The 27944-nt window shown below is 34.8% G+C and overlaps 1 protein-coding gene and 1 non-coding gene across 61 annotated transcripts in view; one reads left to right on the top strand and one right to left on the bottom strand.

Moving 5' to 3' along the window:
* LOC126967094 (uncharacterized) overlaps positions 1-6440 on the bottom strand; it is a 28470-nt gene extending 22030 nt beyond the window's left edge. For 40 of the 50 annotated variants that reach the window (XR_007729916.1, XR_007729907.1, XR_007729918.1 and 37 more), the window contains exons 1-3: positions 6294-6440; positions 4398-4419; positions 2172-2237 (exon numbers count right to left, since the gene is read on the bottom strand). This is a non-coding gene — a transcript (uncharacterized LOC126967094). Of the gene's footprint in view, positions 1-1139; positions 1206-2171; positions 2238-4397; positions 4420-6293 lie in introns of all 50 variants that reach the window. The other 10 variants (XR_007729920.1, XR_007729883.1, XR_007729895.1 and 7 more) reach the window with 2 other exon arrangements.
* Positions 6441-14991: 8551 nt separating this feature from the next.
* Positions 14992-27883, top strand: LOC126967104 (translation initiation factor IF-2-like). 11 transcript variants are annotated; one of them, XM_050811502.1, is made up of 9 exons: positions 14992-15138; positions 16627-16654; positions 18638-18709; positions 19518-19583; positions 20389-20460; positions 21191-21256; positions 22062-22133; positions 22942-23007; positions 27766-27883. In XM_050811502.1, the coding sequence occupies exons 1-9, from the start codon at positions 15088-15090 to the stop codon at positions 27798-27800; spliced, it is 528 nt and encodes a 175-aa protein (XP_050667459.1). In that variant the 5' UTR covers positions 14992-15087; the 3' UTR covers positions 27801-27883. The 11 variants fall into 11 exon arrangements, with proteins under 11 accessions (XP_050667459.1, XP_050667453.1, XP_050667464.1 ...); XM_050811496.1 differs by having other exon boundaries at positions 23778-27833; XM_050811507.1 differs by lacking the exons at positions 21191-21256; positions 22062-22133.
* The last annotated feature ends 61 nt before the right edge of the window (positions 27884-27944 follow it).

A 27944-nucleotide genomic window follows, 5' to 3' on the forward strand; every position in this document is an offset into this window, starting at 1 on the left:
ATTTTAGAGAGGCTTGCACATACATTTTATGCAATACCGTGGAAATGTTAACAATTTCTTCATAATTAAATATCTAACACACAGAGGTTTTCTTCAATACGTGAATTGGTCAATAGTGAAACAAATATTTAGATAGATTGAAGATAATATTAGAAACGGGGATAGTAACGGTTTATAAGAATTTTTTACGACAATGAGGGACTTGACGAGAAGGACGTTTAGCTGAAGGTAATTGATAAGCCCTGCCCGTTACTAATGTAGAGCCGTTCATGATTCTTGTAAAACTCAAAAATTCTGAACGGCACTACGATTGCGCTCGTCTTCTTGAGACAAAAGTTATTTTACTAACATAATATTTAACTATTGTAATCCAAGTTGTATAATATTATGGTGGGGAAGGTAGCAGATAATGGAAGATGTGTAACTCTGTAAGTTATCTGTACACTTCGATATTTATTTTTTTATTTTTGTATATAATTTATGTATTAGTGTACGATTGTTGAGTTTCCGAATAAATAAATAAATTATGAATAATACAATATTATATTGAAATTGAATATGTCAAATCTACAAATGTCTCCAAAGTATGGCCGTTTATTCTCTCAATAATGTAGTATATAAATTACTAGAATAACTAGTACTTTATTAAAAGTATTTCTATTCTATTCCATTCTATTCTATGGTAATGCAATAAAAAAACACAACAATTTACAATATTAATTCAAATCTTAAAATACTAAATTAAATACCGTAACAATATTATAAAGATTAAAAATAAAGTATTAAAAATAACAGTGTGAGCGTGATTCCCTGCTAAAAGGAGCTAAATTAGTATATTGTTTAACTACTATTTTCTATTTACAAGATAATTATAATTTTTCTACTAAAACGTCTAATTTTGATTGACAGACTAGCTTACTAAAGAACTTGATTTATTTAAAACGGCTTTACTCACGGTTTATCGGAATTGGTACTGACTAGTTTCGGACCATTCGGATGTTCGTCCATCAGCCCGTCACAAACTAGTCGGTACCAACAATCCGTGAGTAAAGGCGTTTTTAATAAATAAAAATTATGATGTCTAAATATAATTGAAAATCTATAAGAGGCTTAGTTGTCTTTAAATCAAACATATATACCGGTTGGTGGACGATGTGGTGGCCCTTGGTGAACTGGCGGCCCTCTACGAGTGACGTCGTCTCCATCTAAATTTACAATATTTTAGAGAGGCTTATAAAATATACATTTTATGCAGTACCATGGAAATTTAAATAATCTCTTCATAATTAAATATCTAACACAAAATTTTTCTTTATTCCGTGAATTGGTCTATAGTGAAACAAATATTATTTCTCACGTCACTTTCAATAATTTTAATAATTTAATACCTTAAAAATATTGAAAAACTATAAGAGGCTTTAACTATGTCTTTAAATATAATAATATATTTACCGTTTGGTGGACGATGAGGTGGACCTTGGTGAACTGGAGGTCCTCTACGAGTTGTGTCGTCTCCATCATCTATAACAAAAATATTTTGCTTTGGTCAAAAGAAATTCAAGTAATACATTATTTTTGTTAAGAGGATAATTAATCAAAGTTTGGATGCTACTTCTCGTGATGAAAAATTGATTTGCTCATAAGAATAACACATTATATTTAACTTTAATGTGTCAAATCTACATTATGTCTCTGAAGTGAGGCCGTAAATTCCGAGTTTAATAATAAATATTAAATTTAATAAAAAAATATTTATAACGTCTTCCAGCTGAAATGATGATGATTATGTAGCAATATTAATTATATTTACATGAAAATAATAATTTTTCAACTAAAACGTCCAATTTTGAATGACAGACAAGATATCTAAAGACATTGATTTATTTAAAACGGCTTTACTCACGGTTTTTCGGAATTGGTACTGACTAGTTTCGGACCATTCGGAGGTCCGTCCAACAGCGTGCGTGTAGTGAGTTTGCGGTTGTGTACCGTCACAAACTAGTCGGTACCAACTCCGACGAACCGTGAGTAAAGTCGTTTTAAATAAATATACTTACTTAGTTCAAAATTATATCTCACGTCACTTTCAATAATTTTAATAATTTAATTTCAAACTAAAATTGAAAAACTATAAAATACTTTAACTATATCTTTATATTCAATATATTAACCGGTTGGTGGACGTTGAGGTGGTCCTTGGTGAACTGGCGGTCCTCTACGAGTTACGTCGTCTCCATCTAAAATTACAATATTTTAGAGAGAAAGTATGGCCGTTAATTCTCTCAATAATGTAGTATATAAAAAACTAGAATAACTAAAACTTTATTAAAAGTATTTCTATTCTATTCTATGGTAATGCAATAAAAAAACACTCACACAAAAACACAACAATTTACAATATTAATTCAAATCTTAAAATACTAAATTAAATACCGTAACAATATTTTAAAGATTAAAAATAAAGTATTAAAAATAACAGTGTGAGCGTGATTCCCTGCTAAGAGGAGCTGAATCAGTATTTGCTTAACTTCTTTTTTCTATTTACACGATAATTATAATTTTTCTACTCAAACGTCCAATTTTGATTGACAGACAAGATTTCTAATGAACTTGATTTATTTAAAACGGCTTTACTCACGGTTTATCAGAATTGGTACTGACTAGTTTCGCCCATTCGGATGTTCGTCCATCAGCCCGTCACAAACTAGTCGGTACCAACAATCCGTGAGTAAGAGCGTTTTTAATAAATAAAAAATTATAATGTCTCACGTCACTTTCAATTATTTTAATAAATTTATTTCTAAATATAATTGAAAATCTATAAGAGGCTTAGTTGTCTTTAAATCAAACATATTTACCGGTTGGTGGACGATGAGGTGGTCCTTGGTGAACTGGCGGCCCTCTACGAGTGACGTCGTCTCCATCTAAAATTACAATATTTTAGAGAGGCTTGCACATACATTTTATGCAATACCGTGGAAATGTTAACAATTTCTTCATAATTAAATATCTAACACACAGAGGTTTTCTTCAATACGTGAATTGGTCAATAGTGAAACAAATATTTAGATTGATTGAAAATAATATTAAAAACGGGGATAGTAACGGTTTATAAGATTTTTTTACGACAATGAGGGACTAGACGAGAATGACGTTTAGCTGAAGGTAATTGATACGCCCTGCCCGTTACTAATGTAGTGCCGCTTGATGCATTGCTTGCATCAATTACATTCGGCAAACACGATTTTAATATAATATTTATGAAATATAAGAGGGCTTAAAAAATGTCTCCAAATTTATACAGCATGGTAGATGATGAGGTTCGATGTTCCTTGGTGTAATGGGGGTCCCCAATGAGCCTCAATATAATGGGAATGTTAAATATCTCGTCATCATTAAAAATCTAACATACAAAACGTCTTACGTATACTGGTCCTATCTAATCAATTTCGAAAATATCATTCGAATTAAATCGACCCCTATAGCTCAGTGACCCTGCCTACTGAGCTCGAGGTCACGGGTTGGAATCCCGGTAGGTGCAATCATTAATATGATGAATATGAATGCTTATTGCTGAGGATGGATGTTTATATGTAAAGTATTTGTAATGTAAGTATATTGAATTAAATATATCGTTGTCTTGTACCCATAGTTTTACACTATACAGTCTTTGCCTATGTTTATTATGCTTAGTTTCGTACAAGATAATTTGTGTAAGAGTGTGTAAATAATTATTTATATTATTTTTATTACTTTATTATAAAAATTATTATTTTTAAAATTATTATACATGTTAATTACTTCCCAAAACAAGATGCTACCTACCTACACACGATTTCCCTTTTTTTAAAGTGCAACTTTTATTAGATCGTCTCAAACTTTTTCGACTGAGTGTTGCATGTCGCGTGACGGTCGGGCGGCTCCTATAGTTCGCATATTACATTCAATTGAGATCGGGTGGAAGAGTAGGATCGAACCCCACACACTTGATAAAGGTTTTTTTTATTTTATGAATATGTAAAGAATAATGTATAAGTTTCTGTTTTTTTTCTATGCTGATATTAATACCTACGTTTTTTGTGAAAAAAACTTTCACTTGCATCGTGGTTTCATAAAACCACACAATTGCTTTTTTATATAAAAGAGATGTACCCAACAGTTAATCAGTATTGACAAATATTGATCAATAAATGAATTTAATTAAATTTTTTGTAATTAAAAGAGAATTTATAATTTTATATATTATGTTTTTTTTTTCAAATTCCTTTATATAGTTTTTATGGCGAAAATTTTCACATATTTAAGTTCTCAAAGTACATTTATAGCACGTTTTTGATTTGTTTTATTTAAAGTACTAGAAAATTTAAATTAGAATATGAAACTTGTAACATATTTACCTCCTGTTGGACCAGCCAAGCACTGAAACGAAAAAATATATTTTTGTTAGAAAATTATAGCTAAATTACTGTCATCTATATATAATCACAAACACGCCACTGTACATTTTATTCATCAGCAACCATAATAGGAACAGATTCCCATAATATATGTTTGGAAAAGTCTTGATTAGAAATCCTTAAGCCTCGTATACATTAAGCAACATTTGGTTCAACATGTTAAAGGCATAAAAGGCATTTATTTTCTTATAATAGATTCCTTTAGAATTCTTTTTGATGTCATTTCTAATATACAAGATACTACTACCGCTTCGAAAACAAATGGCGCTGATAAATGAGAGAGAAGAAGCAGAGAAGAGTAAACATTCCCAGCATTCTTTTTTTGCGCGTTTTTTAATGAAATATACAATATTGTACTGTCATTTCTATTGCTGAAACATAATCAAATCTAGTCCCAGGCTGTCCGATCACTTAGATTTACAGTGCCTGAACAGTGGCTGGGACTTTAATTATAAAAGTGTATACATTTACCCTTTAAGCTATTATGTGTCGTATGAAGCCTACTAGAATTAGTTACAAGCAATCCCTTATGTCTAGTGTTATAATAATGAAAATTCACTATTAGGAGCAAAAAGATGACGATTTTTGTGAACGTATATTAAATTTTCATAATTATACTGACTATGAACAGTCATAATGTTTATTTATTTAAATTTTTCTGTGCAAAAGGTGTAAAATGGCGAAGGGCAACTAATTTATGAGTTTGGGTTTGCAGCTGGTCGGCATCCATCAAAGTTGTTCAGGTTTAAATATTTCCCATAGAGTTACATTGAAAACGGGGTTTGTTCACAGGAAAGTGCCAACAATGGCAGAAGAGTCGCTATTGTCGAGCTGGTCCTCACAATTAATGTAACCATAAAGCTTACACGCCTATTACGGCCGTGGAGCTGTATTATGTAAGCATTACTGTGTTTCAGTCTGAATTCTTGATTCTGATTCATGAAAAACCCAAAAATTCTGAGTGGCACTACAATTGCGCTCGTCACCTTGAGACATAAGATGTTAAGGCTCATTTGCCCAGTAATTTCACTAGGTACGGCGCCCTTCAAACCGAAACACGACAATGTTTACACATTACTGCCTCACGGTAGAAATAGGCACCGTTGTGGTACCCATAATCTTGCCGGTATCCTGTGCAAAGGAGCCACCCACTCGTAGTCTGCTAGGCCGCTTGGTAGTAGTGTTTCGAACAGGAATGTAATGACCGTTACATTTAATTACACTTTAATTTTGCACCAATATAATATGATCCACTAGCTTAAATACTAACTAAAAGTAGTTAATGACATCACCATAATATTTTGACGAACAGGACAAGATAAGGGAAGACCACAAAGTCTTTAAAAAGCCATACAATGCTTTAATAGCTAGTTAAAATATTATTTAGGGTATAAACATAGGACCAGGAGGAAGAAAAAGTAGAATAAATTATTGATAAACTAAAACAATAAACTATGAACAGACAAGGGTGGAACAAACAAAATGAACGGAAACACTCGTATTGAGCAAATCTTTCGAATCAAAGCTATGATTTGTTTCTTGCCTACCACACCGTCATTTAGATTCCTTTGGTATGAAAAATACTAGAATTAGCGTAGAATACACACCATTAGCCGAATGTCTTTTTTAAGTACTAAATCCCCTTAAACAATTATAGATACCTACAACAACCAACGAAAACATGTCTCTTCTCAGATAACTAAACTACAACGAATTAAGTAAAAATCATGAAACGGAAAATACAAATGAGCCAACGAGTCTTCCCATCAACAATCTCAATTAATATTAATATTAAAACCGTTTTTAAATAAATAATAGAAAATGAAATATACTTACCCGTTCAACAAGAACGGTGACGACCAAAACCGCCCAAATGTATTTGAACATATTGGCTTATGTCCCAATTAGTTCTGCGTTTGCTGACTACAGATCCGGGGTATTTATTCAAACCGTCAAGGTATCGTTATTTTTTATAATTATTATAATCGATAGTAATATACGATAGCGCCCCTTTTTCTAGTATTTTTTGTTAATATTTTGATAGCGATGATAATTACCTCTTTTTAATTATAAGGTAGAAAATTACTCACAGTAAAAAGTAGATTTTGTATTTTCGATAAAGGTAATGAGTTATTCAAATTTAGGTTATGTCGTTGCATATTAATATGAACCTAACTTTCCACCAGTTTTTATATTTTAGTTACTATGTTTTCCATAAAAGAATGTGATGTGAGGTAATATACTTAAAAAATTCAAGAATTTTATTTATTCGCCCTCCTTTTATTGAAGTATATAAAAATATTGTGAGCTTCTTAAAAGCCATTAAAAATACATAAACACCGGCAGTTGCCCGCGACTTCGTCCGCGCATAATTTCTGATTTCCTAGTAAAAACAGCACTTCATTGTTCATATCTAAAGAGGTCGCAATTTACATTTTTTTTGGAATAAAGAGCTGACAGTTCTATTTTTTTCAAACTTCCCCGTTAACAAAATTTCAATTTATTAACTTTAGGCCATAAAACTAATCAGTTCAGGCAAGCCTTCACCAGCCAATAGTACCGTGACTCCGCCCATAAGTCGATTACAATTCCTTAAGATAATTCCATAAGATACATAATAGCTTTAAGGGTAAATGTATACACTTCTACAATAAAGTCCCAGCCACAGTTCAGGCATTATCTATAAATAAATTTAAATGTTTTATAAAAAAATGACATCAAAAAGAATTCTAAAGGAATCAATTTTGAGAAAATAAATGCCTTTTTATGCCTTTTTTATATCTTGGAGAGTCCTATTTAGAGCTTTAATGCCTTTCTTATGAGCCATAGTACACTCATCCCATACAATAATTATGTGTACTTTTGGCCACTTGTGTAGCCAAAATTGGTTACTTGTGCCGTGTTCAGGTTCAAAGGTAATTTAAAAGCAGAATGAGCCGTCTAGTCTCCGTCAAGAAATCCCTCTTCTAAATGACTAAGTATAACAATTTTTTATTTCATAATTTTATCATCGAAAGTCCAAGGGTTTTTTTTATGAAAATAAGGAATGAGGCGAGCAGGATGTTCAGCTGATGGTAATTGATACGCCCTGCCCATTACAATGCAGTGCCGCTCAGGACAGTTGAAAAACACAAAATTCTGAGTAGACCTACAACTGCGCTCGTCACCTTGAGACAAAAGATGTTAAGTCTCATATTTTGCCCTGTAATCTCACTAGCTACGGCGCCCTTCAGACCCGAAACACAGTAATACTTACACATAACTGATTCACGCCAGAAATGGTTGCCGTTGTGGTACCCATAATCTAGCCAGCATCCTGTATTAAGGAGCCTCCAGCTGGTATTTTAATTATATAGGTACCTATACAAAAAATACCACTACGGTCGAACTTCGCAAGACTTTAAACCAACATTTCAAACCCAATTTCACCCCCTTAGGAGGGTTTTAGTAAAATATTTTCTTAGCTGATACTTATTCCCTAAAAAGACCTACCAAACTTCAATTTAACAATAATGAAAACATTCCCATACAAAATTTCATCCCCTATTTAACCACCCTTAAGGGGAGATTTTCCAAAAGAACTTATAGGTACAGATTTTCATTATTAATAACGAGTAACCTACGTTACGAACTATACATCTCTAACTTCCAAACATAACAAACTTTCATACATCCTTCAAACCCCCATTTCACCCCGTCTGGGGTGGGGGATTTTCCGTGCATTTCCATTTAGCATGCTTTTTTCTTGCACTTGTCCCCTATAAAGAACCTACATTTCAAATTTCAAGTTGAAATTAGGGATTTCCCGAAATGACTTATACAGATTTTTATTATTTAAACCTATTAACCTAAATGTCGATTTTCACGTCTCTAACTTCAAGAACATAGCACTTTCATACTACCTTCCAACTCCCATTTCACCCCGTTTGGGGAGGGGGAGTTTCATTAGAAGACGAGAGTCCAGACCTAACAGGATTTTTAGCTAAATAGCAGATATTATTTATAATAATTAATTTCTTATTCTGAGATACTTATAGGTTTCAGTCGGCAATGGTGGAAAATATAGATGATTTGTCATTAAGAAGTAATTTCATCAAAATCATACCATAATATTGACATTGCACTTGAGATAATTGGTAAACTGACTCGATACGCATTAGAAAAAGCGTAAACTTTTCATCAAAATGACTTTTTGGCTGATGAATTTTGACGATGGACCATAAAAATTTTAAGGGTTCTAAAACAACTTTTCTGTATATCTTCTAGATAAGGATTTCTAGGTTAAAAACCGCAACTTGGACTATTCATCGCAATCCGAGCAGGGGCATGCTTTGTGCATGACATACCAGGTGAGGGACTCTGAATAAGTTGACAACGTCTCCGGGGAACTACCTTTTCCTAGGTGATACAATTTGGTCAAAAACAATAACCCTAAACAGAAGGAGAATAGGAAGTTATATTAATATAGCGTTGTGTGCCTCCTGGGCCAGCTATAAGACTGACAGTTTTTTGATGATCATAATATTATCCGCCTCATTGCCTGCTTGCTAACGTGAGTTCCTGATTAACTTTTCTGTAGCTTGGATGAAACCACTGGCGCAATAGAGAGTTACAAATAAATCGTTGCCAAGAACTCTAACAATCAGAAGTACAGATTTCCTTGGGATTGCGTATTTTGAAACGTCACTACCTCGGAAGTAACATCGAGCAAAGTTGTACATCGTTGACATGACTGTGGAAGAGCGCGCAATAAAAGCACTAGAAAGATGCGCACTTACTGAAAAAGTTTTTATGTGGGGATCATTTATTACGAGATTACGTGTCTGTCCTGTACAGAAAATTAGATTTAGATATTAGTTTGTACAATTTTTTTTTAAATTCTGATCTTAATAAGAACAATCCATCTGTTTTTATGCCATTTTAGAGAGGATTTGATTAAACTTTGATAATAAGATTTTATTAAAAACTGTACTGTTTATATTTTCAATTAAATAATAATAAGGAGCTTTCTTCCACGTACTATAAAGCTGTGGAATGAGCTTCCTTGTGCGGTGTTTCCGGGACGATACGACATGGGTACCTTCAAATTTCTGTGATTACTCTGGTGTTGCCAGAGAATGTGGGCGGCTGTGATCACTTAACAGCAGGTGACCCGTACACTCGTTTGTCTTCCTTTACCATAAAAAAGAAAATAAAGAGTTTATGAATATTTATTTTTTTTTTTCAACTTGATAATGGATTACGTATGTATTCCTTAACGGATGACGTAATAAACGGCAGCATTATTTTTATGTACATAATATGTTCTTCACTTACGAATACTTGTTTATCATAAATGCGTAAGTTTGATTTTCCTATTAAGGTAAATAAAACATTTTGTAGGAATCACACATGCTTTATTTTAATGGTTCTTTTTTCAAATTACAAACATAAGTACATGATATACAGTAGCACAAAGAGATCAAATACACCCGCAATACTCGGTAATACGTACACAAAAAAACTCTGTGTTACTAACGTAAAAAGTCTGTTTTTTGAGTTTGATTTTGACAACAACAAGTTTTGTGATACTACAGGGTATGGATATTTTTATACCAAACTCTGTAGTGCCCATCGGTGGCAGATCACAGCCCTGGTTCGATGCGTCAGTTAAAGCAGCATCTGACTGCAAAAAACAGGCGTATCGAGCTTGGGTTGCGGCGCTGGGCACAAAGGATCCGAACTGCACAGTTCTTAAGAGGAAATACAACCGTGCCTCCAGATTTTTTAAGCGGCAAATCGCCCGTGCAAAGTCAAAGCACGTGGTCAAAATCGGTGAGCAGCTTTCCAGTTATCCGACCGGAACACGCAAGTTCTGGTCGTTGTCGAAAGCTGCTCTTGGTAACTTCAGCCAGCCGTCCATGCCGCACATGAGGAATGACACTCTGGCCCATACGGCAAAAGAGAAAGCCGATCTCTTGTGCACTCTTTTCGCCTCCAACTCGACTCTTGACGACAACGGAAAAACACCGCCGACCATCCCGCGGTGTCAGAGCTCTATGCCTGAAGTACAGTTCAGACAGAAAACTGTTAGGCGAGCATTGTTTTGGTTGGACGTCAGGAAGTCGAGCGGGCCGGATGGCATTTCTCCAATCGTGCTTGGAGTGCTATGCACCTGAGTTGACGCCGGTGCTAACGCGTTTATTCCGGCACTCTTATTCTAAAGGCGTAGTCCCTGACTCATGGAAGTCAGCCCTTGTCCATCCGATCCAAAAAAAAGGAGACAGTTCGGATCCGGCAAACTACAGGCCTATTGCTATTACCTCCCTGCTCTCCAAAATCATGGAGAGCATAATTAGCCGTCAGCTCTTAGTATATCTAGAGGGTCACCAGTTGATCACCGACCGACAATACGGGTTTCGCCATGGTCGGTCGGCAGGTGATCTTCTGGTATATACCTAACACATAGATGGGCAGCGGCTATTGAAAGCAAGGGGGAAGGCCTGGCAGTTAGCCTGGATATAGCGAAGGCCTTTGATCGTGTATGGCACAAGGCGCTCCTCTCCAAACTTCCATCATTTGGGCTTCCCGAGAGCTTGTGCAAGTGGACCTCCAGCTTCCTCACTGGGCGCAGCATACAGGTCGTTGTCGACGGATATTGCTCGAACCCGAAGCCCGTGAATGCTGGAGTGCCCCAAGGCTGTGTGCTGTCTCCCACGCTGTTTCTTCTGCATATCAATGATATGTTGGACACCTCCAACATTCATTGCTATGCAGACGACAGCACTGGTGATGCCGTATAGACTGGCCATGCAGGTCTCTCTCGGGAAATCGTCGACTAGTGCCGGGAGAAACTTGTGTCTTCTATCGAGTCCTCTCTTGAGAAGGTCGCGGAATGGGGAAAATTTAACCTTGTCCAATTTAACCCCCAGAAGACTCAAGTTTGCGCGTTTACCACTAAAAAACCCCATTTGTCGTATCACCGCTCTTCGACAACACTTCCCTCAAAGCCTCGCCTAGTATCAGAATACTGGGTCTCGAAGTCTCGAGCGATTGCCAATTTCGTGGTCATCTGGAAGGCAAAGCCAAATTGGCTTCAAAGAAACTGGGCGTCATTAATAGAGCACGGCTAAGTATTCTTCAAGCCGGCCCACATACTAGCGCTCTACAAAGCGCAGGTCCGGCCACACATGGAGTATTGCTGTCATCTCTGGTCTGGCGCACCCCAGTATCAGCTCGATCCATTTGACCGCGTGCAACGCAGAGCAGCTCGAATTGTCGGGGACACAGTGCTCTGTGAACGGCTGGATCATTTGGCGTTGCGTAGAGACGTCGCTTCATTGTGTGTCTTCTACCGCATTTATCACGGGGAGTGTTCCGAAGAGCTGTTTAACCTGATTCCTGCCGCCGATTTCCACCTTCGCACGACACGCCACAAGTTAGGATATCATCCTCACCATCTGGATGTGTGGCGGTCCTCCACATTGCGGTTTTCAAGGAGCTTTCTTCCACGTACTACAAAGCTGGTGGAATCAGCTTCCTTGTGCGGTGTTTCTGGGATGATACGACATGGGTACCTTCAAAATATTATAATAATATTATAACACTAGAAATAAGGGATTGCTTGCAACTAATTCTAGTAGGCTTCATAAGATACATGATAGCTTTAAGGGTAAATGTATACACTTCTACAATAAAGTCCCAGCCACTGTTCAGGCATTGTCTATAAATAAATTTAAATGTTTTATAAAAAAATGGCTCTGTCGTAAATCCTATTACTCCACTGCTGAATATCTAAATGATCGGACAGCCTGGGACTAGATTGTGATTATTTTATAGCAACTGTACAATATTGTATATTTTTATTGAAAAGAGCGCAAAAAAAAAAAGAATGCTGGGAGAGTTTCTTGCGCCGCTTCTTCTCTCTCAGAGCGCCATTTGTTTCCGAAGCGGTAGTAGTATCTAGTAGTATAAGAAATGACATCAAAAAGAATTCTAAAGGAATCAATTTTGAGAAAATAAATGCCTTTTATGCCTTTTAAAAAAAGCGCGTACACCGTCTTTAAAGACCGGCAACGCTCCTGTGATTCCTCTGGTGTTGCAAGAGATTGTGGGCGGCGGTGATCACTTAACAACAGGTGACCCGTACGCTTGTTTGTCCTCCTATTCCATAAAAAAAAAACTTTTGTTCGGTAGTGTGAACTTGTGACATCATTGTTTTCATGAGATCGTCATCGAAGTTAGTATAAACAAACACATTCAGCGTTTCAGCAGCAGTTTTCGCAGATTTATTCCACATTATGTGGAGTCGCAAGCCAAACTGGAGGTAGTTCCTGAAAAACGTTGCAAGCCACAAACATCCCGTTTTATAGAATTCATGTTTAAAGTCTTATAAATATGAGTGTATTCAATACATGTGGGTTGGGCTACTAAGTCATGATGTCATTTGAAGAGTGACAGTAGGGCTGCAATTCCTACTATTAAGTTACTATTAATCACGTGACCAATTTTGTGTTCTTAACTGAATTTCGACATACATATAATTGTGGTTTGGAACGTTTTTCTGAAATTACGTCCAATTGTGACTCTCAAGTTAAAATATTATACTATCGAATTTTTATTTATGACAGTAAAGGATGAGACGAGTGGGACGTTCAGCTGATCGTAATTGACAAGGCCTGCCCATTCCAATGCAGTGCCACTCAGGATTCTTGAAAAACCCAAAAATTCTGAATGGCACCACAATTGCGCTCATCACCTTGAGACATGAGATGTTAAGTCTCATTTGCCCAATAATTTCACTAGCTACGGCACCCTTCAGACTGAAACACAATTATTGTGCTTACCCATTACTGCTGCAGGACTCTTGAATAACCCAAAAATTCTGAATGGCACCACAACCACCGATTCAAAAGAGACTGCCTCAGACCTCAGAAGAATGGGCGCAAGAAACTCAGCGGGCTTTTTTTAATATAAAATATGGATTACAATGTGATACTGTACAATAAACATTTATAATTAAAGAGCCTGAGGGAGTTCGCTTTATTCCTAGTTCGTGGTGTCATTAAGAAAATCGTTTATGCTATAGCAACCTTTCCCACACACACGTTTTTTAACAATTCTTTTAAATTTGGTAACATATTTGTTTTGTACATATTCTGGGATCATATTGTAAAAGCATATATAAGCATCGCCCAACAAAAGACTTACTAACTCGTCCCAACCGAGTAGTAGGCATAACAAGTTTATGTTTGTTCCTCGTGTTAACATTATGAATGTCACAGTTTTTAGGAAATTCCTCAATGTGCATATGAACATACAGAACATTATCAAAAATGTATTGAGAAGCAACAGTCACAATGTTTATTTCTCATTAAAAATTTTTCTCTTAATGATTCTTTAGGACCTATAAATCGCGCGAATAACCCTCTTCTGCAGCACAAAGATGGTATTAATATCGGCCGCACTGCCCCATAACAATATACCATAGGACATAATACTATGAAAATAACTGAAGTATACTAGTCGCGCCATATCTATGTCAGTTAACCGTCTAATTTTCTTAACCGCATATCGTGCAGAACTAAGCCTATTCGCCAATCCTTCAACATGGGGGCCCCATTGCAATTTGGAATCAAGAGTAATGCCAAGAAAAACAGCAGATTTCACAGGTTTTACCACCTCTCCATTTAATAAAATATTCGCAACTATATTTTTGACATTTGGCGCGGTAAATTTAATATATTTGGTTTTATGACTATTTAACAATAAGTTATTGGCGCTAAGCCAGTACACGATGTCAAATAGAGCATTGTTTACTTTGTCATAAAAAACTTGGCTTCGTTGCACTTTGTATATAAGTGAAGTGTCATCCGCAAAAAATACCACCTTGTGTTTTTTTTCTACAAGGTTAGGTAGATCATTTATATAGATTAGGAAGAGGAAGGGTCCAAGAATAGACCCTTGTGGTACCCCTATACCGAGAGGACTCCTACCATTCACCTCAACCCTCTGAATCCTATTATTTAATGTTAATTTATGTTTGTATGAATGTAAGTTTAAATGTTTGTGTGCTTGTATGTTTGTGTTGCGTGTCGTTTTAACCGGACATATTATCATCAAAAATGGTCGCTATTAGCAGTCGGTCGTTTAAACCAAAGTCGCACTAAACATTATCGTAGCTAAATCTAGTAGGTTAGTCGTTATAAGCGAAGTCGTTATATATGAATTCTATAGTATTTATAGTATATGTATAACTATTTAGTATTATTAGTATCTGGGATTATTATTATTATCTACAGGAGCTGCAAATTGAGAGTTGAACAAGACATACCAAAATTTAGGAACCCGAGAGACGCGGGTTCTAGTCCCGCATCGTATATACATTTTGGTTACAAATTTAATGTATATAATTAATCCCAGAAGTGAGATCACTTTAAAAATAGCGAATTGTTTAGGTTAACCTACATAGGTTAAAACACATATTTAAAAGATATCGTAAAAAAGATAAATTGCTTTTTTATTAAAACATTATATATATTCAAATTAAAAATTAATTATTTTTTAACGTATTACCTTGAAGTTATATGGGTATATATTGTAATATTTTGACAGAAGTTTCATTCTGAAAGTCCAGTTCTTAGCAAGCACCATGCTCAAATATTCAATCTGCGTTATACTGCTGGTTGCAGTGCTTGAAAGGGTAAGTTACTTAAATACTATCTATTTCCTACTAGTCTTACTAATACTATAAATGCGAAAGTTTGTAAGAATGTATGGATGTCTGTTTGTCTTTCACGCAAAATCTACTGAATGGATTATAATGAAACTTTACAATAATATAGATTATACATCGGAATAACACACAGGCTATAATTTATAAAGATAAAGTGTGAATTATCCAAAATGGTACGATGAGTGTTAGTAAGTAGGAAAAATCTGCAAACTGAGAGGTATGCGTGCGGCACAAAAATTGTAGGAGTTAAAAGTATTATAATGTTTGTGAAAGTTTGTGAGTGAGTGTATATGTTTGTTTCCTATTCACGCACAATGGCTGGGCCAATTTTGATTAAATTTGGTATGCAGGAAGCTGACACCGTGTATTAATACAAAGGTTTTCAATATGTATATAGACATATAGTTTAAAATAAGAAAGAGTTTTGCTGGTGAACGCTGCAAAACAGATAAATATAGAACAATAAAATGTTGTAAGGAATTATATAACTTTAAAATATCTACAAAAAAAATTGCGACACACTATCTACATATCTAATACGGTTTAGCCACAGAAACTGCTTTTATGTTTTAAAGATTAATAAAACTGTAAGGTAAATTTATTGAATTAGGCGTTACTTTGCGGAAATCCATAATTATACAAATGATTTAAGTTTTCTTTAGTGTTAATTCCGCCAATATTTGTTTTTAAAACAATTCGAGCAGTCTCGTGCCAGATTTTGGCGAGACAACAAGTCCTGAGGATGCCTCGTGTAGAGGCGAAACGCGTGTCGAATTGTTTTAAAAACAAATATTGGCGGAATTAACACTAAAGAAAACTTAAATCATTTGTGTAAAACTATAAGTTGTTTTAGGTGGTTTTATTGACAATATATCACTACTTTTAAATTAAATTTAATTACTTCATCATGAAGAACGCTTAATGTAGATAATATTTGTCCCGTAAATTAGTCAATTTCTCCATTTCATCAATTAGTTATGGATATATCATAGGTAATGTACCAAAGCTGCGTAAAACTGGCTACTGATGATGGTGTTTTAATACAGTTAGAACTCCTGTTAATTCAAGCACTGAAATTCGACTTCCCCTAATTCGAATTCTCGGAATTCTCAGTCCCATCGTCTCGAATTTATAGAAGTTCTTCTGTAGATGGCGCTTTTGAATTCTCGAATTCTCCGCTGATGGCTCTTGACATATTTTTTAAGTTTTTATCTACATAAAAAGTTATCTTCAACAAGTATTTCTAGATTTGTTATTATTATTATTATTGTGTTTAGTACTTTAGTTTCTTTGTTTAATATTTTTATCATTATATAGCGTAGGTAGTTTGATTATATTTGTTTTAAGTTCTTTAGTCTATAGTTACTTAGATAGCTCGAAAATTTTAATAATCGGCGCTTATGTGGAAGAAAACCTACCAAACACAACTTGTAACATAAACATTTTATATTTCAGAGAGTCCAGGCAGATGTTTCGATAGGAGGTAAGCTGTTTTCTATCGATACATATAAAATCTATATACCGGATATCCGCCGCTCCGGCCAAAACAGAATGACAGATGATACGTCATCTATACATCTATACATATAAATAAAATTGGAGTGTCTGTTTGTAATATTGAAATAAGTGTTTTTTACTAAATGTATATGAATATACATACGGTATATACACCAAAATAATATTTTTTACTATTTTTGTCTGTCTGTCTGTTTGTTCCGGCTAATCTCAGAAAAGGCTGGACCGATTTTGATGGGACTTTTATTGGCAGGTAGCTGATGTAATAGTGAGTAACTAAGGCTGCGTTTGTTTTAGAAAAAATCTTTTATTTTAGAATAATAAAGTAAACATTACTTTATTATTGCAATGTCCAAGAGAAGTTCTAACTCTAAAAATTATTTATATGGCAAAACAATGAAATTTCATTCACACAACTAACATTCACTCACACCACACAACCTACTCATTATATCAATTACTCAATATAGACAGTCTCTCAAAGAAAATTTTAAAGAAATAAATATTATGACTGTTCATTGTCAGTACATTTATGAAAATTTTGAAAAAACCTTTTTGCTCTTAATTTTCATTATTATAACACTAGAAAAAAGGGATTGCTTGTAACTAATTCTAGAAGGCTTCATAAGATATTTAATATATATACATAATAGCTTTAAGGATAAATGTATACACTTTTATAATAAACTCCCAGCCACTGTTCAGGCATTATCTATAAATAAATTTAAATGTTTTATAATAAAATGGCTCTGTCGTAAATCCTATTACTCCCACAGCTGAATATCTACGTGATCGGACAGCCTGGGACTAAATTATGATTATTTTATAGCGATAGAAATGACTGTACAATATTGTATATTTTTATTGAAAGGAGCGCAAAAAAGGAATGCTGGGAGAGTTTCTTGCAACGCTTCTTCTCTCTCAGAGCGCCATTTGTTTCCGAAGTGGTGGTAGTATCTGGTAAATTAGAAATGACATCAAAAATAATTCTATGGGAATCAATTTTGAATAAATAAATGCCTTTTATGTATTATTATACGATTTCTTTAATTTTTTCTTGTAAGATTTCTTCATTTTGTTTCCGAAGCAGTGGTACTGTTAAGGCTGCGGACCGAGCTAACCGCCTTGAAGAATAGAGCGGAGATAGGTTACCTCTCCTGTACAACATCGCCATAGCTTTAAATCGGAATTAGAAGCTTTTAAAGTGAAACTTTTATAACATCGTCTCGAACTTTTTCGTCTGTGTTGCATGTCGCGTGACGGTCGGGCGGCGCCTATAGTTCTCAGCAGCTGACACTGTAGTGTATAGACTATTTATTACTCATTTGTGCCAGTGCTCCACGCTATTTTGTTTGTTTTTGTACGTGTGTAATGTTAATGTTGTTACTTTTATTATTTCCCATTATCATTCCACTTTTCTCAAGTATACAATTAATATTTATAAATATATAATATATAAATATACATATATATGATTGATAAAGCGATTTTTATACCCTTAATGGTATATTATTCCAATAATTTTTAGTTAAATGATTATAATGTGAAAAAAAGTTTCACTTTTACAGTGGTTTCATAAAAGCACACAATCCTTTTTTTTTATTTATTACAAACATAATACAGTTTTCTTTACAAAACTAACAAAACTGTGTCATTACAATTAGTAGTGGTGTACAATTGATAAATTTTCGTACAATTTATACTTAGATTGAATGATTAGCATGGCTCCAACTGTAAGAGTTAGGGCTATTTTGGTCATTTTCTTTCGCACTGTCTATAAAAAATAGAAATGTAATGAAAAAATGAATTTTCTTTTCATATTGTGCAGATATAAAATTATTTTTTGTAAGAATATTAGCTTTATATAAACCATCAAAAAATAATAAAATAAAAAAATAAAAACTACTTAAGAACAAAGCACAAAATACTTATAATTATAAGTAACTTTTAGGTCAAATACCTGAAGAAGATGTGAAAGGCATGAAACCCAACGCACCAGCTCCACCTTCTGAAGGAGATCCAAGTAAGTATATTTTACTATATCTGTTGATAGATCTTAGCCTCAACAGTAACCTTCATTTTTAAAAAAATAAAGAAAACACTTTGCAACATCTGGGAATTAAAGGAATTGGATTATCCCAGGCAATGCTTGCGGCGGCGTCGTTTGCCGGGTCAATAAATCTTCCTAATGTTTTGATGCGATTGCTAAATATGACAACTATCACAACCATAATGTTCACGAAACATCCTTGACACAAACAATGAATTTAAGCTTTAAAGATTGATACATTATATACATTAATTTATGTCTTAATTTTTTTTTTCATGTTTTGTTTGTATGTGTAGTTTTAATCGATTGAATGTTTACAAGTCAATCTAATTATAATGCGTGAAATAATGGTAGATATAAGGGTGGTTTTCCTATTAGGCAGATTTCTATCCGCGTGTGGAGGTAGTCCGCATGAGTTTACTCCGAACGCTCCTGTTCACACCCAAGACAATGTCCAACCCGCGACCAATCTGCGTTCCACGCCCGTGCAGTGCGCGATATTGGAAATACATGTATAAATTCCACGTGACAGGAAAACCTACCTCTCTCTCTCTCTAATTTGGTATGAGGGTGACTCGTCGGGGTCAAACCAGAAAATTCGCGAATCGTGGCCCCGCCTGTTCTTGTCACTCATGACAGTCGATTAAAGCAGTTAATTTATTGTTTTACCAACAATGATATTATTTTACTAATTTTCAAGTAGGTATGCAAAACGTAATAATTTTTTTTTTTAATTTCATAAAATGAAATAAAAACTCGCTACAAATTAAATGATTTTTAGCTCACCCTGGAGGTCAAAAAGGCCACCGATACCTAGGAGTGCAAGGAGGACCAGGATCAATTCCAGGTAATTATTTTTTATCCCTTGAATCACTTAACTTTGACATCAAATCGATTATAGGAAATAAATTTGTATCAATAAAGCTATTTCAAAGTGTATACAACAATAAAGCAGACTTTCCGATAACATGATCATACAGTCACTACAAGTAGCGCCCGTTCACGAGCATGACGCATGGACCAGCCATCGTCAGCCATCATTTTTACTGCGTATGCATTTGAACAAACTCTGCTTGATAAGTTTTCTATATGAGAGAGATATATCTATTTTATTTGCTTTGTAGTTTATCGTCAGCTAGAGCTTTACTAATGCGTTAATGGAATGTTTAAGTTATATCTGGAAATGATCTTTCTGCGGGTTTGTTTTTCCTATACAGCAAAAAAATATAGTCTTGGTATTCTACGAAGTGAAACCAAAGCCTTCGTTCTTCTGTGAGACCTAGTATATTCCAGTTTACGTGTGTATTGTAATTGGACGTAATTCCAGAAAACGTTCCAAATCACAATTATGTCGAAATTCAGTTAGGAACACAAAACTGGTCAGGTGATTCATATTAACGGACCGACAAAAAGTGGCAGCCCTACTGTCACTCTTTTAATGACATCATGACTTAGTAGCCCAACCCACATGTATGGAATACACTAATATTTGTTAAACTTCAAACACCAATTCCTTAAAATGTGATGTTTGTGGCTTGGAACGTTTTTAAGGAACTACGTCCATTTGTTATTTTTGTTTGTTGTAATAGAAAAACTACATAGAACAAATACTATAAAAGCACAAAATACTAATAATTATAAGTATCTTTCAGGTCAAATACCTGAAGAAGAAATAAAAGGCATGAAACCCAACAGACCAGCTCCACCTTCTGAAGGAGATCCAAGTAAGTATATTTCACTATATCTGTTGATAGATCTTCGCCTCAACATTAACCTACATTTTTATAAAAATAAAGAAAACACTTTTCAACATCTGGGAATTAAAGGAATTAGATTATCCCAGGCAATGCTTGCGGCGGCGTCATTTGCCGGGTCAATAAATCTTCCTAATGTTTTGATGCGATTGCTAAATATGACAGTAATCACGACCATATAATTATGTCGTATTTTTTTATATGTTTGTATGTGTAGTTTTAATCGATTGAATGTTTACAAGTCAATCTAATTATAATGCGTGAAATAATGATAGATCTAAGGGTGGATTTCCTATTAGGCAGATTTCTATCCGCGTGTGGAGGTAGTCCGCATGAGTTTACTCCGAACGCTCCTGTTCACACCCAAGACAATGTCCAACCCGCGACCAATCTGCGTTCCACGCCCGTGCAGTGCGCGATATTGGAAATACATGTATAAATTCCACGTGACAGGAAAACCTACCTCTCTCTCTCTCTAATTTGGTATGAGGGTGACTCGTCGGGGTCAACCAGAAAATTCGCGAATCGTGGCCCCGCCTGTTCTTGTCACTCATGACAGTCGATTAAAGCAGTTAATTTATTGTTTTACCAACAATGATATTATTTTACTAATTTTCAAATTGGTATGCAAAACGTAATAATTTTTTTAAAAAATTTCAAAAATGAAATAAAAACTCGCTACAAACTAAATGATTTTTAGCTCACCCTGGACGTCAAAAAGGCCACCGATACCAAGAAGTGCAAGGCGGACCAGGATCAATTCCAGGTAATTATTTTTTATCCGTTGAATTACTTAACTTTGACATCAAATCGATTATAGGAAAGAAATTTGTATCAATGAAGCTATTTCAAAGTCTATACAACAATAAAGCAGACTTTCCGATAACATGATCATACAGTCACTACAAGTAGCGCCCGTTCACGAGCATGACGCATGGACCAGCCATCGTCAGCCATCATTTTTACTGCGTATGCATTTGAACAAACTCTGCTTGATAAGTTTCCTATATGAGAGAGATACATCTATTTTATTTGCTTTGTAGTTTATCGTCAGCTAGAGCTTTTCTTATGCGTTGATGGAATGTTTAAGTTATATCTGGAAATGATCTTTCTGCGGGTTTGTTTTTCCTATACAGCCAAAAATATAGTCTTGGTATTCTACGAAGTGGAACCAAAGCCTTCGTTCTTCTGTGAGACCTAGTATATTCCAGTTTACGTGTGTATTGTAATTGGACGTAATTCCAGAAAACGTTCCAAATCACAATTATGTCGAAATTCAGTTAGGAACACAAAACTGGTCAGGTGATTCATATTAACGGACCGACAAAAAGTGGCAGCCCTACTGTCACTCTTTTAATGACATCATGACTTAGTAGCCCAACCCACATGTATGGAATACACTAATATTTGTTAAACTTCAAACACCAATTCCTTAAAATGTGATGTTTGTGGCTTGGAACGTTTTTAAGGAACTACGTCCATTTGTTATTTTTGTTTGTTGTAATAGAAAAACTACATAAGAACAAATACTAGAAAAGCACAAAATACTAATAATTATAAGTAACTTTCAGGTCAAATACCTGAAGAAGAAATAAAAGGCATGAAACCCAACGCACCAGCTCCACCTTCTGAAGGAGATCCAAGTAAGTATATTTTACTATATCTGTTGATAGATCTTAGCCTCAACAGTAACCTTCATTTTTAAAAAAATAAAGAAAACACTTTGCAACATCTGGGAATTAAAGGAATTGGATTATCCAAGGCAATGCTTGCGGCGGCGTCGTTTGCCGGGTCAATAAATCTTCCTAATGTTTTAATGCGATTGCTAAATATGACAACTATCACAACCATAATGTTCACGAAACATCCTTGACACAAACAATGAATTTAAGCTTTAAAGATTGATACATAATATACATTAATTTATGTCTTAATTTTTTTTTTCATATTTTGTTTGTATGTGTAGTTTTAATCGATTGAATGTTTACAAGTCAATCTAATTATAATGCGTGAAATAATGGTAGATCTAAGGGTGGTTTTCCTATTAGGCAGATTTCTATCCGCGTGTGGAGGTAGTCCGCATGAGTTTACTCCGAACGCTCCTGTTCACACCCAAGACAATGTCCAACCCGCGACCAATCTGCGTTCCACGCCCGTGCAGTGCGCGATATTGGAAATACATGTATAAATTCCACGTGACAGGAAAACCTACCTCTCTCTCTCTCTAATTTGGTATGAGGGTGACTCGTCGGGGTCAAACCAGAAAATTCGCGAATCGTGGCCCCGCCTGTTCTTGTCACTCATGACAGTCGATTAAAGCAGTTAATTTATTGTTTTACCAACAATGATATTATTTTACTAATTTTCAAGTAGGTATGCAAAACGTAATAATTTTTTTAAAAAATTTAAAAAAATGAAATATAATCTCGCTACAAACTAAATGATTTTTAGCTCACCCTGGAGGTCAAAAAGGCCACCGATACCAAGAAGTGCAAGGCGGACCAGGATCAATTCCAGGTAATTATTTTGTATCAATGAAGCTATTTCAAAGTGTATACAATAATAAAGCAGACTTTCCGATAACATGATCATACAGTCACTGCAAGTAGCACCCGTTCACGAGCATGACGCATGAACCAGCCATCGCCTAGCAGCATTACCCATAATAATAAGAATTAATCAAAGACCAATCCTGCAGTTTCAATGTCTATTTGGGACCGACTCATTTTTACTACGTATGCATTTTATTTATTTTTATGAAAATAAGGGGCGAGATGAGCGGGACGTTCAGTTTTTGGTTACTGATACGCTTCGCCCACTACAATGCAGTGCCAATCAGGATTCTTGAAATACCCAAAAATTCTGAGCGGCACTCGTCTCCTTAAGACATAAGATGTTCAGTCTCATTTGCCCAGTAATTTCACTAGCTACGGCGCCCTTCAGACTTAAACACAATAATGCTGACACATTTCTGCTTTAGGGCAGAAATTGGCACCGTTGCGGTACCCATAATCTAACCAGCATCCTGTGAACATCATTAGAACAAAGTCTGGTTGATAAGCTGTCTATATGATAGGAATATATCCTTTTTATTTGCCTTATAGTTTATAATTATCTGAAGCCGTACCTATGTCTCGATGGAATGTTTAAATAATAATATCGGGAATTGATCTTCCTGCGGGTTTCTTTTTCCTACATAGCAAATGATATATAGTCCTAGTATTCTACGAAGTGTTTATTGTAATAGAAACACTACATAAGAACAAATACTATAAAAGCAAAATCAGGTCAAATACCTGAAGAAGAAATAAAAGGCATGAAACCCAACGCACCAGCTCCTCCAGAAGGAGGAGATCCAAGTAAATATATTTTACTATATCTGTTGATAGATCTTAGCCTCAACATTAACCTACATTTTTATAAAAATAAAGAAAACACTTTTCAACATCTGGGAATTATAGGAATTGGATTATCCTGGGCCATGCTTGCGGCGGCGTCGGATCGGATCAATAAATCTATATAATGTTTTGATGCTATTACTAAATATGACAGTTATCACAACTAACATGTTCACGAAGCATCCTTACACAAACAATGAATTTAAGTTCTAAAGGTTGATGTGTCCAATATACTTTATATTTATATATATTTTTTCAAATTATTTTTTATAAAATAATTTGTGTACAAGCCAGAGAGGATATCTTTATCTCCAGATGGAGTTGATGGCAATAAAATTAGATAGAAGTCCCAGAAATTTTATTGCAAAAGTAGGATTGGTGATTGGATTGAGCGTCTTGGTCTGTTTGAGCCAAGTAAGCACAGTTTTTTTCTCTCCATTGGGAGAGTGGTATTTTACCGGGGATGTCACCCACTTCTGTCTTAGTTGCGTGTGACGGGGACATATATTTGACGAGCGACACAGCACCTTTGATTTACACCGGGTCCTTTTATTTATTTAGAGATAAGCAAAAAAATTATAATAATAATAAACTTTATTGGCAACATAATTACACTGCTAAAATAGGTCATAGTTTATAATATAATAACTTTAACAAACAAGTCATTTTAACATAAAATATTAGATTAAAATAAGTTAACCAAAATTATAAACTTAAACTATAAAAACCACTAAAAAATAATTAAAACAGACCTAGTAAAATTAAAATAAATAAAACAATTAGATTGAGGAGCAGTACAATCACTTTAGTATTGCCAATCGGAGGCCCACTCAGTATACGTCGAGCCTTCAGAGACTCGACACTGATTTTCAGTAGGCACCGTGTTACGCAGCACGGACAGCGACTGCGGTATACAAATACTTCCTACATCTTCAATTACAATTTAAATACATATTTCTACACTAAAAGCAAAATTTTATAACTATATTAGCAAAATAAATAAAATATGACACTATTCTGAGATTTATAAATTTTTATAACACAACTACAGTCATAGTTTAGTGTTGAAAAATGTAAACTTCGCGGACACAAAGAGAATTCGGGTATAAAGTGAATAAGAAGAAAGAAAAAATAAATTGGCAATAGACACGTTATTTGGCCATAACAAAAAGATAATATTCATTTATTTTCAAATACTTTTACCTATTTATGCCGCTTCTTATTTTGTATGTTTAATATGCCCATATGTCAGACTCAGATCGAAATCGACCACCGACTCAAATCCTCGGAGCCTAAGCGGTAAAAATTACAGCTCACAGCCGCGGAGAGTCATTATTCCACGGGACTCAAATCATGGACCGGCTGTATGATTTGTATGAACCTATTCGTGAATATAATATATATAAGACAGTTATCGAGACTATCATATTCCCAAAGCATCTATACACAAACAATATATTCAAGTTCTAAAAGATGCATGCGTTCAGTAGAGGTTAATTTATAAAGTATAGGTAAATTTTGAGGACCGCTTCCACATGTACGAGTGTGCTGATGTAATAATGGTAACGCCATGCAGAGACACATCGTATCATGGACTGCGTTCATTTGGCGGTCATGCGCTTGGGCAAGCCCCCTCCACTGACGACGTCTTCGTTGACTTCAATGTACATAATACTTAAAGACCGAAGGTACTGTCTTTAATCCTGAGATCATCAATTAAATCTGTTAAATTATTGTTTAACCAACTATAGTATTAATTTAATCATCAAATTTTTAAATTCACTTTTGAAAAAAGCGCATCTTTCTGAAACACTAGCAACGCTCCTGTGATTCTTCTGGTGTTGCAACAGAGTGTGGGCGGCGGTGATCACATCAAGTGATACGTTTTTCCTCCTCTTCCATGAAATAAAGGCTTTTAAGAAGCTTATTATTAAATATACCGAAAAAAATTGCCGATAAGTGACTCGTAAAATTTATTTACCCTGGAAGTAGGCATTGACAGTTTATGTTGTTCTTTGAAATTCTGTTGAAATTTATTGACATTTTTATGAACACATTATACAAATGTTCATATATATTGGTTTGAAACAGTCACAGTTTTAAGAATCTTAAATTAAGATCAGTAGCATAAATCGTACATCACCATTCTTGGTCCCAAAGAGCGAATTTATAGTAAAATTGCCCAAACAGCTCTTTTTTGCAGCAGCATTTCAATATACCACCTTTAATAATATACCACCTAACGGAGCAAGAAAAAGGCGATATTAACTATACCTATCTGTTTTTTTTTTTTAAAAGCTGTTCTTTGCTTAACAGGTAACTTAGATGAAGTGAATTTCATCATTTCGTTTTCTTACCATTATGTTATAAATTATTAGCTGCAATCCAATTTACAGCATTAGTTAAATCATTATTAGCATCATCAAACAATACAATTAAAAATTACCACAGTTATCCAAGTAACTGAGTAAGATCTAAGGAACCAAAACTGATATATTGAGCCATTCGCGGTATCGCCTTAATACGGCTTGCACTGAGACATGCATGGCTTAATCTTTGAGACAAGCATATAACTACTGGCAGGATCAACCAGGGAGCTGCAGCAAACAACGATGGTTGTCGCGCTCAGCGCGTCATGCGTCGCGATCTCCCCTTAGGGCGTCGCGACTATGACATCTTGAACATATCGTGAGATATCCGTTCGCGCACTGTATACTATATATCTCAAAGGCATACGGTGCGCGTTGAACGAATCATAAATCGGCGATGGGCCGATTGTATGTTATGAAAGTTCAATTTTATCTATGGTCTTATAATGGAGATCATTAATATATATTATAATAATATTATATTATTAATAAGGAACCCAGAAAGCCCTAAAATCGTGCCCTGTGGAACCCGCATTGCAACCATTGATCAAGAGGAGTGCTTTCGTTTTATTTAAATGTTTGTTATGTTGCAAAATCAATTCATTTTAGATAAATATTTAAAAAAGCATCAAATAAAATAAAGACGACTTGGAATATCTGGAAATCAGGAAAAGTGAAAATCATAAATAATACGAGAATCCACTCTCAAAGTAGTTGCCTTTGTTTTTGAGGTTTCTTTTTCTGACATTTCAGATTCTAACACAAACACACTTCTACAAGTATTGCAAATCGAATTTATGAATATACATACATTGTTTATAATTATTAACTCACTGACCTGTATAAATACCACTGGACAGGGTGTTCCATACGTTTCACAGCAAATTTTTTGTGCCTATTTGAAGCGCCACTCGCGAGCGTCCAGAGAACTAATTATGACGTATAATACAAATGGCTGCGACAGAAGCGTACAATACTCTGAAGTATTTTTGCATTTTGAATTAATTTCGTTCGTTTTCCGAGCTATGTACACTTCAGGAATCAACGTTATAAAGTACACATTTTTTTGTTTTTGTAAATATTTTTCCACCATCTATCGGTGCTTATTTAGCTGAGGTCGTCATAACTAGTTTAAGTACCACAGACTCTCGCTATGGCCAACAGCGCCATAATGGCGAATATCAAACGGGGACAAAAGTACTTTGACAGCCGCCAGTCCAGTGGTAAATAGTAGAGTTCAGTGTATTAACTAATTATTAATTATTAATAATGGCCAGGCTTTATAGAACCACAGAGTAATAATTAGTAATTAATGTAGATCTGGGTCAAGTTGACATTGAAGTACCGCAACGCGTTTTATTATTTTATCATAATATTATTATTTTTTAATTTATTACATATAGTAAGTGCAAAATAAACTTTTTAAAATTGTTTTAAATTTTGTAGTGTTGCCTTCACTGCTAGTATAATATTTTTTTGTATTTTTAATGTAATGTACCTTCTTGCAGATACCGATGCCGCTCGCAGAGGACCTCCATTTTAAATCTAAGTCCATTTTAAGAATTGTATTTTTAACTTAGCCATAAGACGAACAATTTGACCAATATAAAATGATGAATATTAAAAGCATTTTATTTGTTACACTAACTTCTCTACCCTCTTTGTAATAATTTATTAGGAACTTGAC

The sequence above is a fragment of the Leptidea sinapis genome, chromosome 12 (assembly GCF_905404315.1).
Source record: "Leptidea sinapis chromosome 12, ilLepSina1.1, whole genome shotgun sequence".
NCBI classification, from domain to species: domain Eukaryota; kingdom Metazoa; phylum Arthropoda; class Insecta; order Lepidoptera; family Pieridae; genus Leptidea; species Leptidea sinapis.

Bases quoted from the DNA above. Each gene is read 5' to 3' on its own strand.
- LOC126967104 (XM_050811496.1), top strand. From the start codon at position 15,088: ATGCTCAAATATTCAATCTGCGTTATACTGCTGGTTGCAGTGCTTGAA. The intron at 19,584-20,388 runs GTAATTATTTTT...AGTATCTTTCAG, and splicing joins AGGACCAGGATCAATTCCAG to GTCAAATACCTGAAGAAGAA. The intron at 20,461-21,190 runs GTAAGTATATTT...AATGATTTTTAG, and splicing joins ACCTTCTGAAGGAGATCCAA to CTCACCCTGGACGTCAAAAA.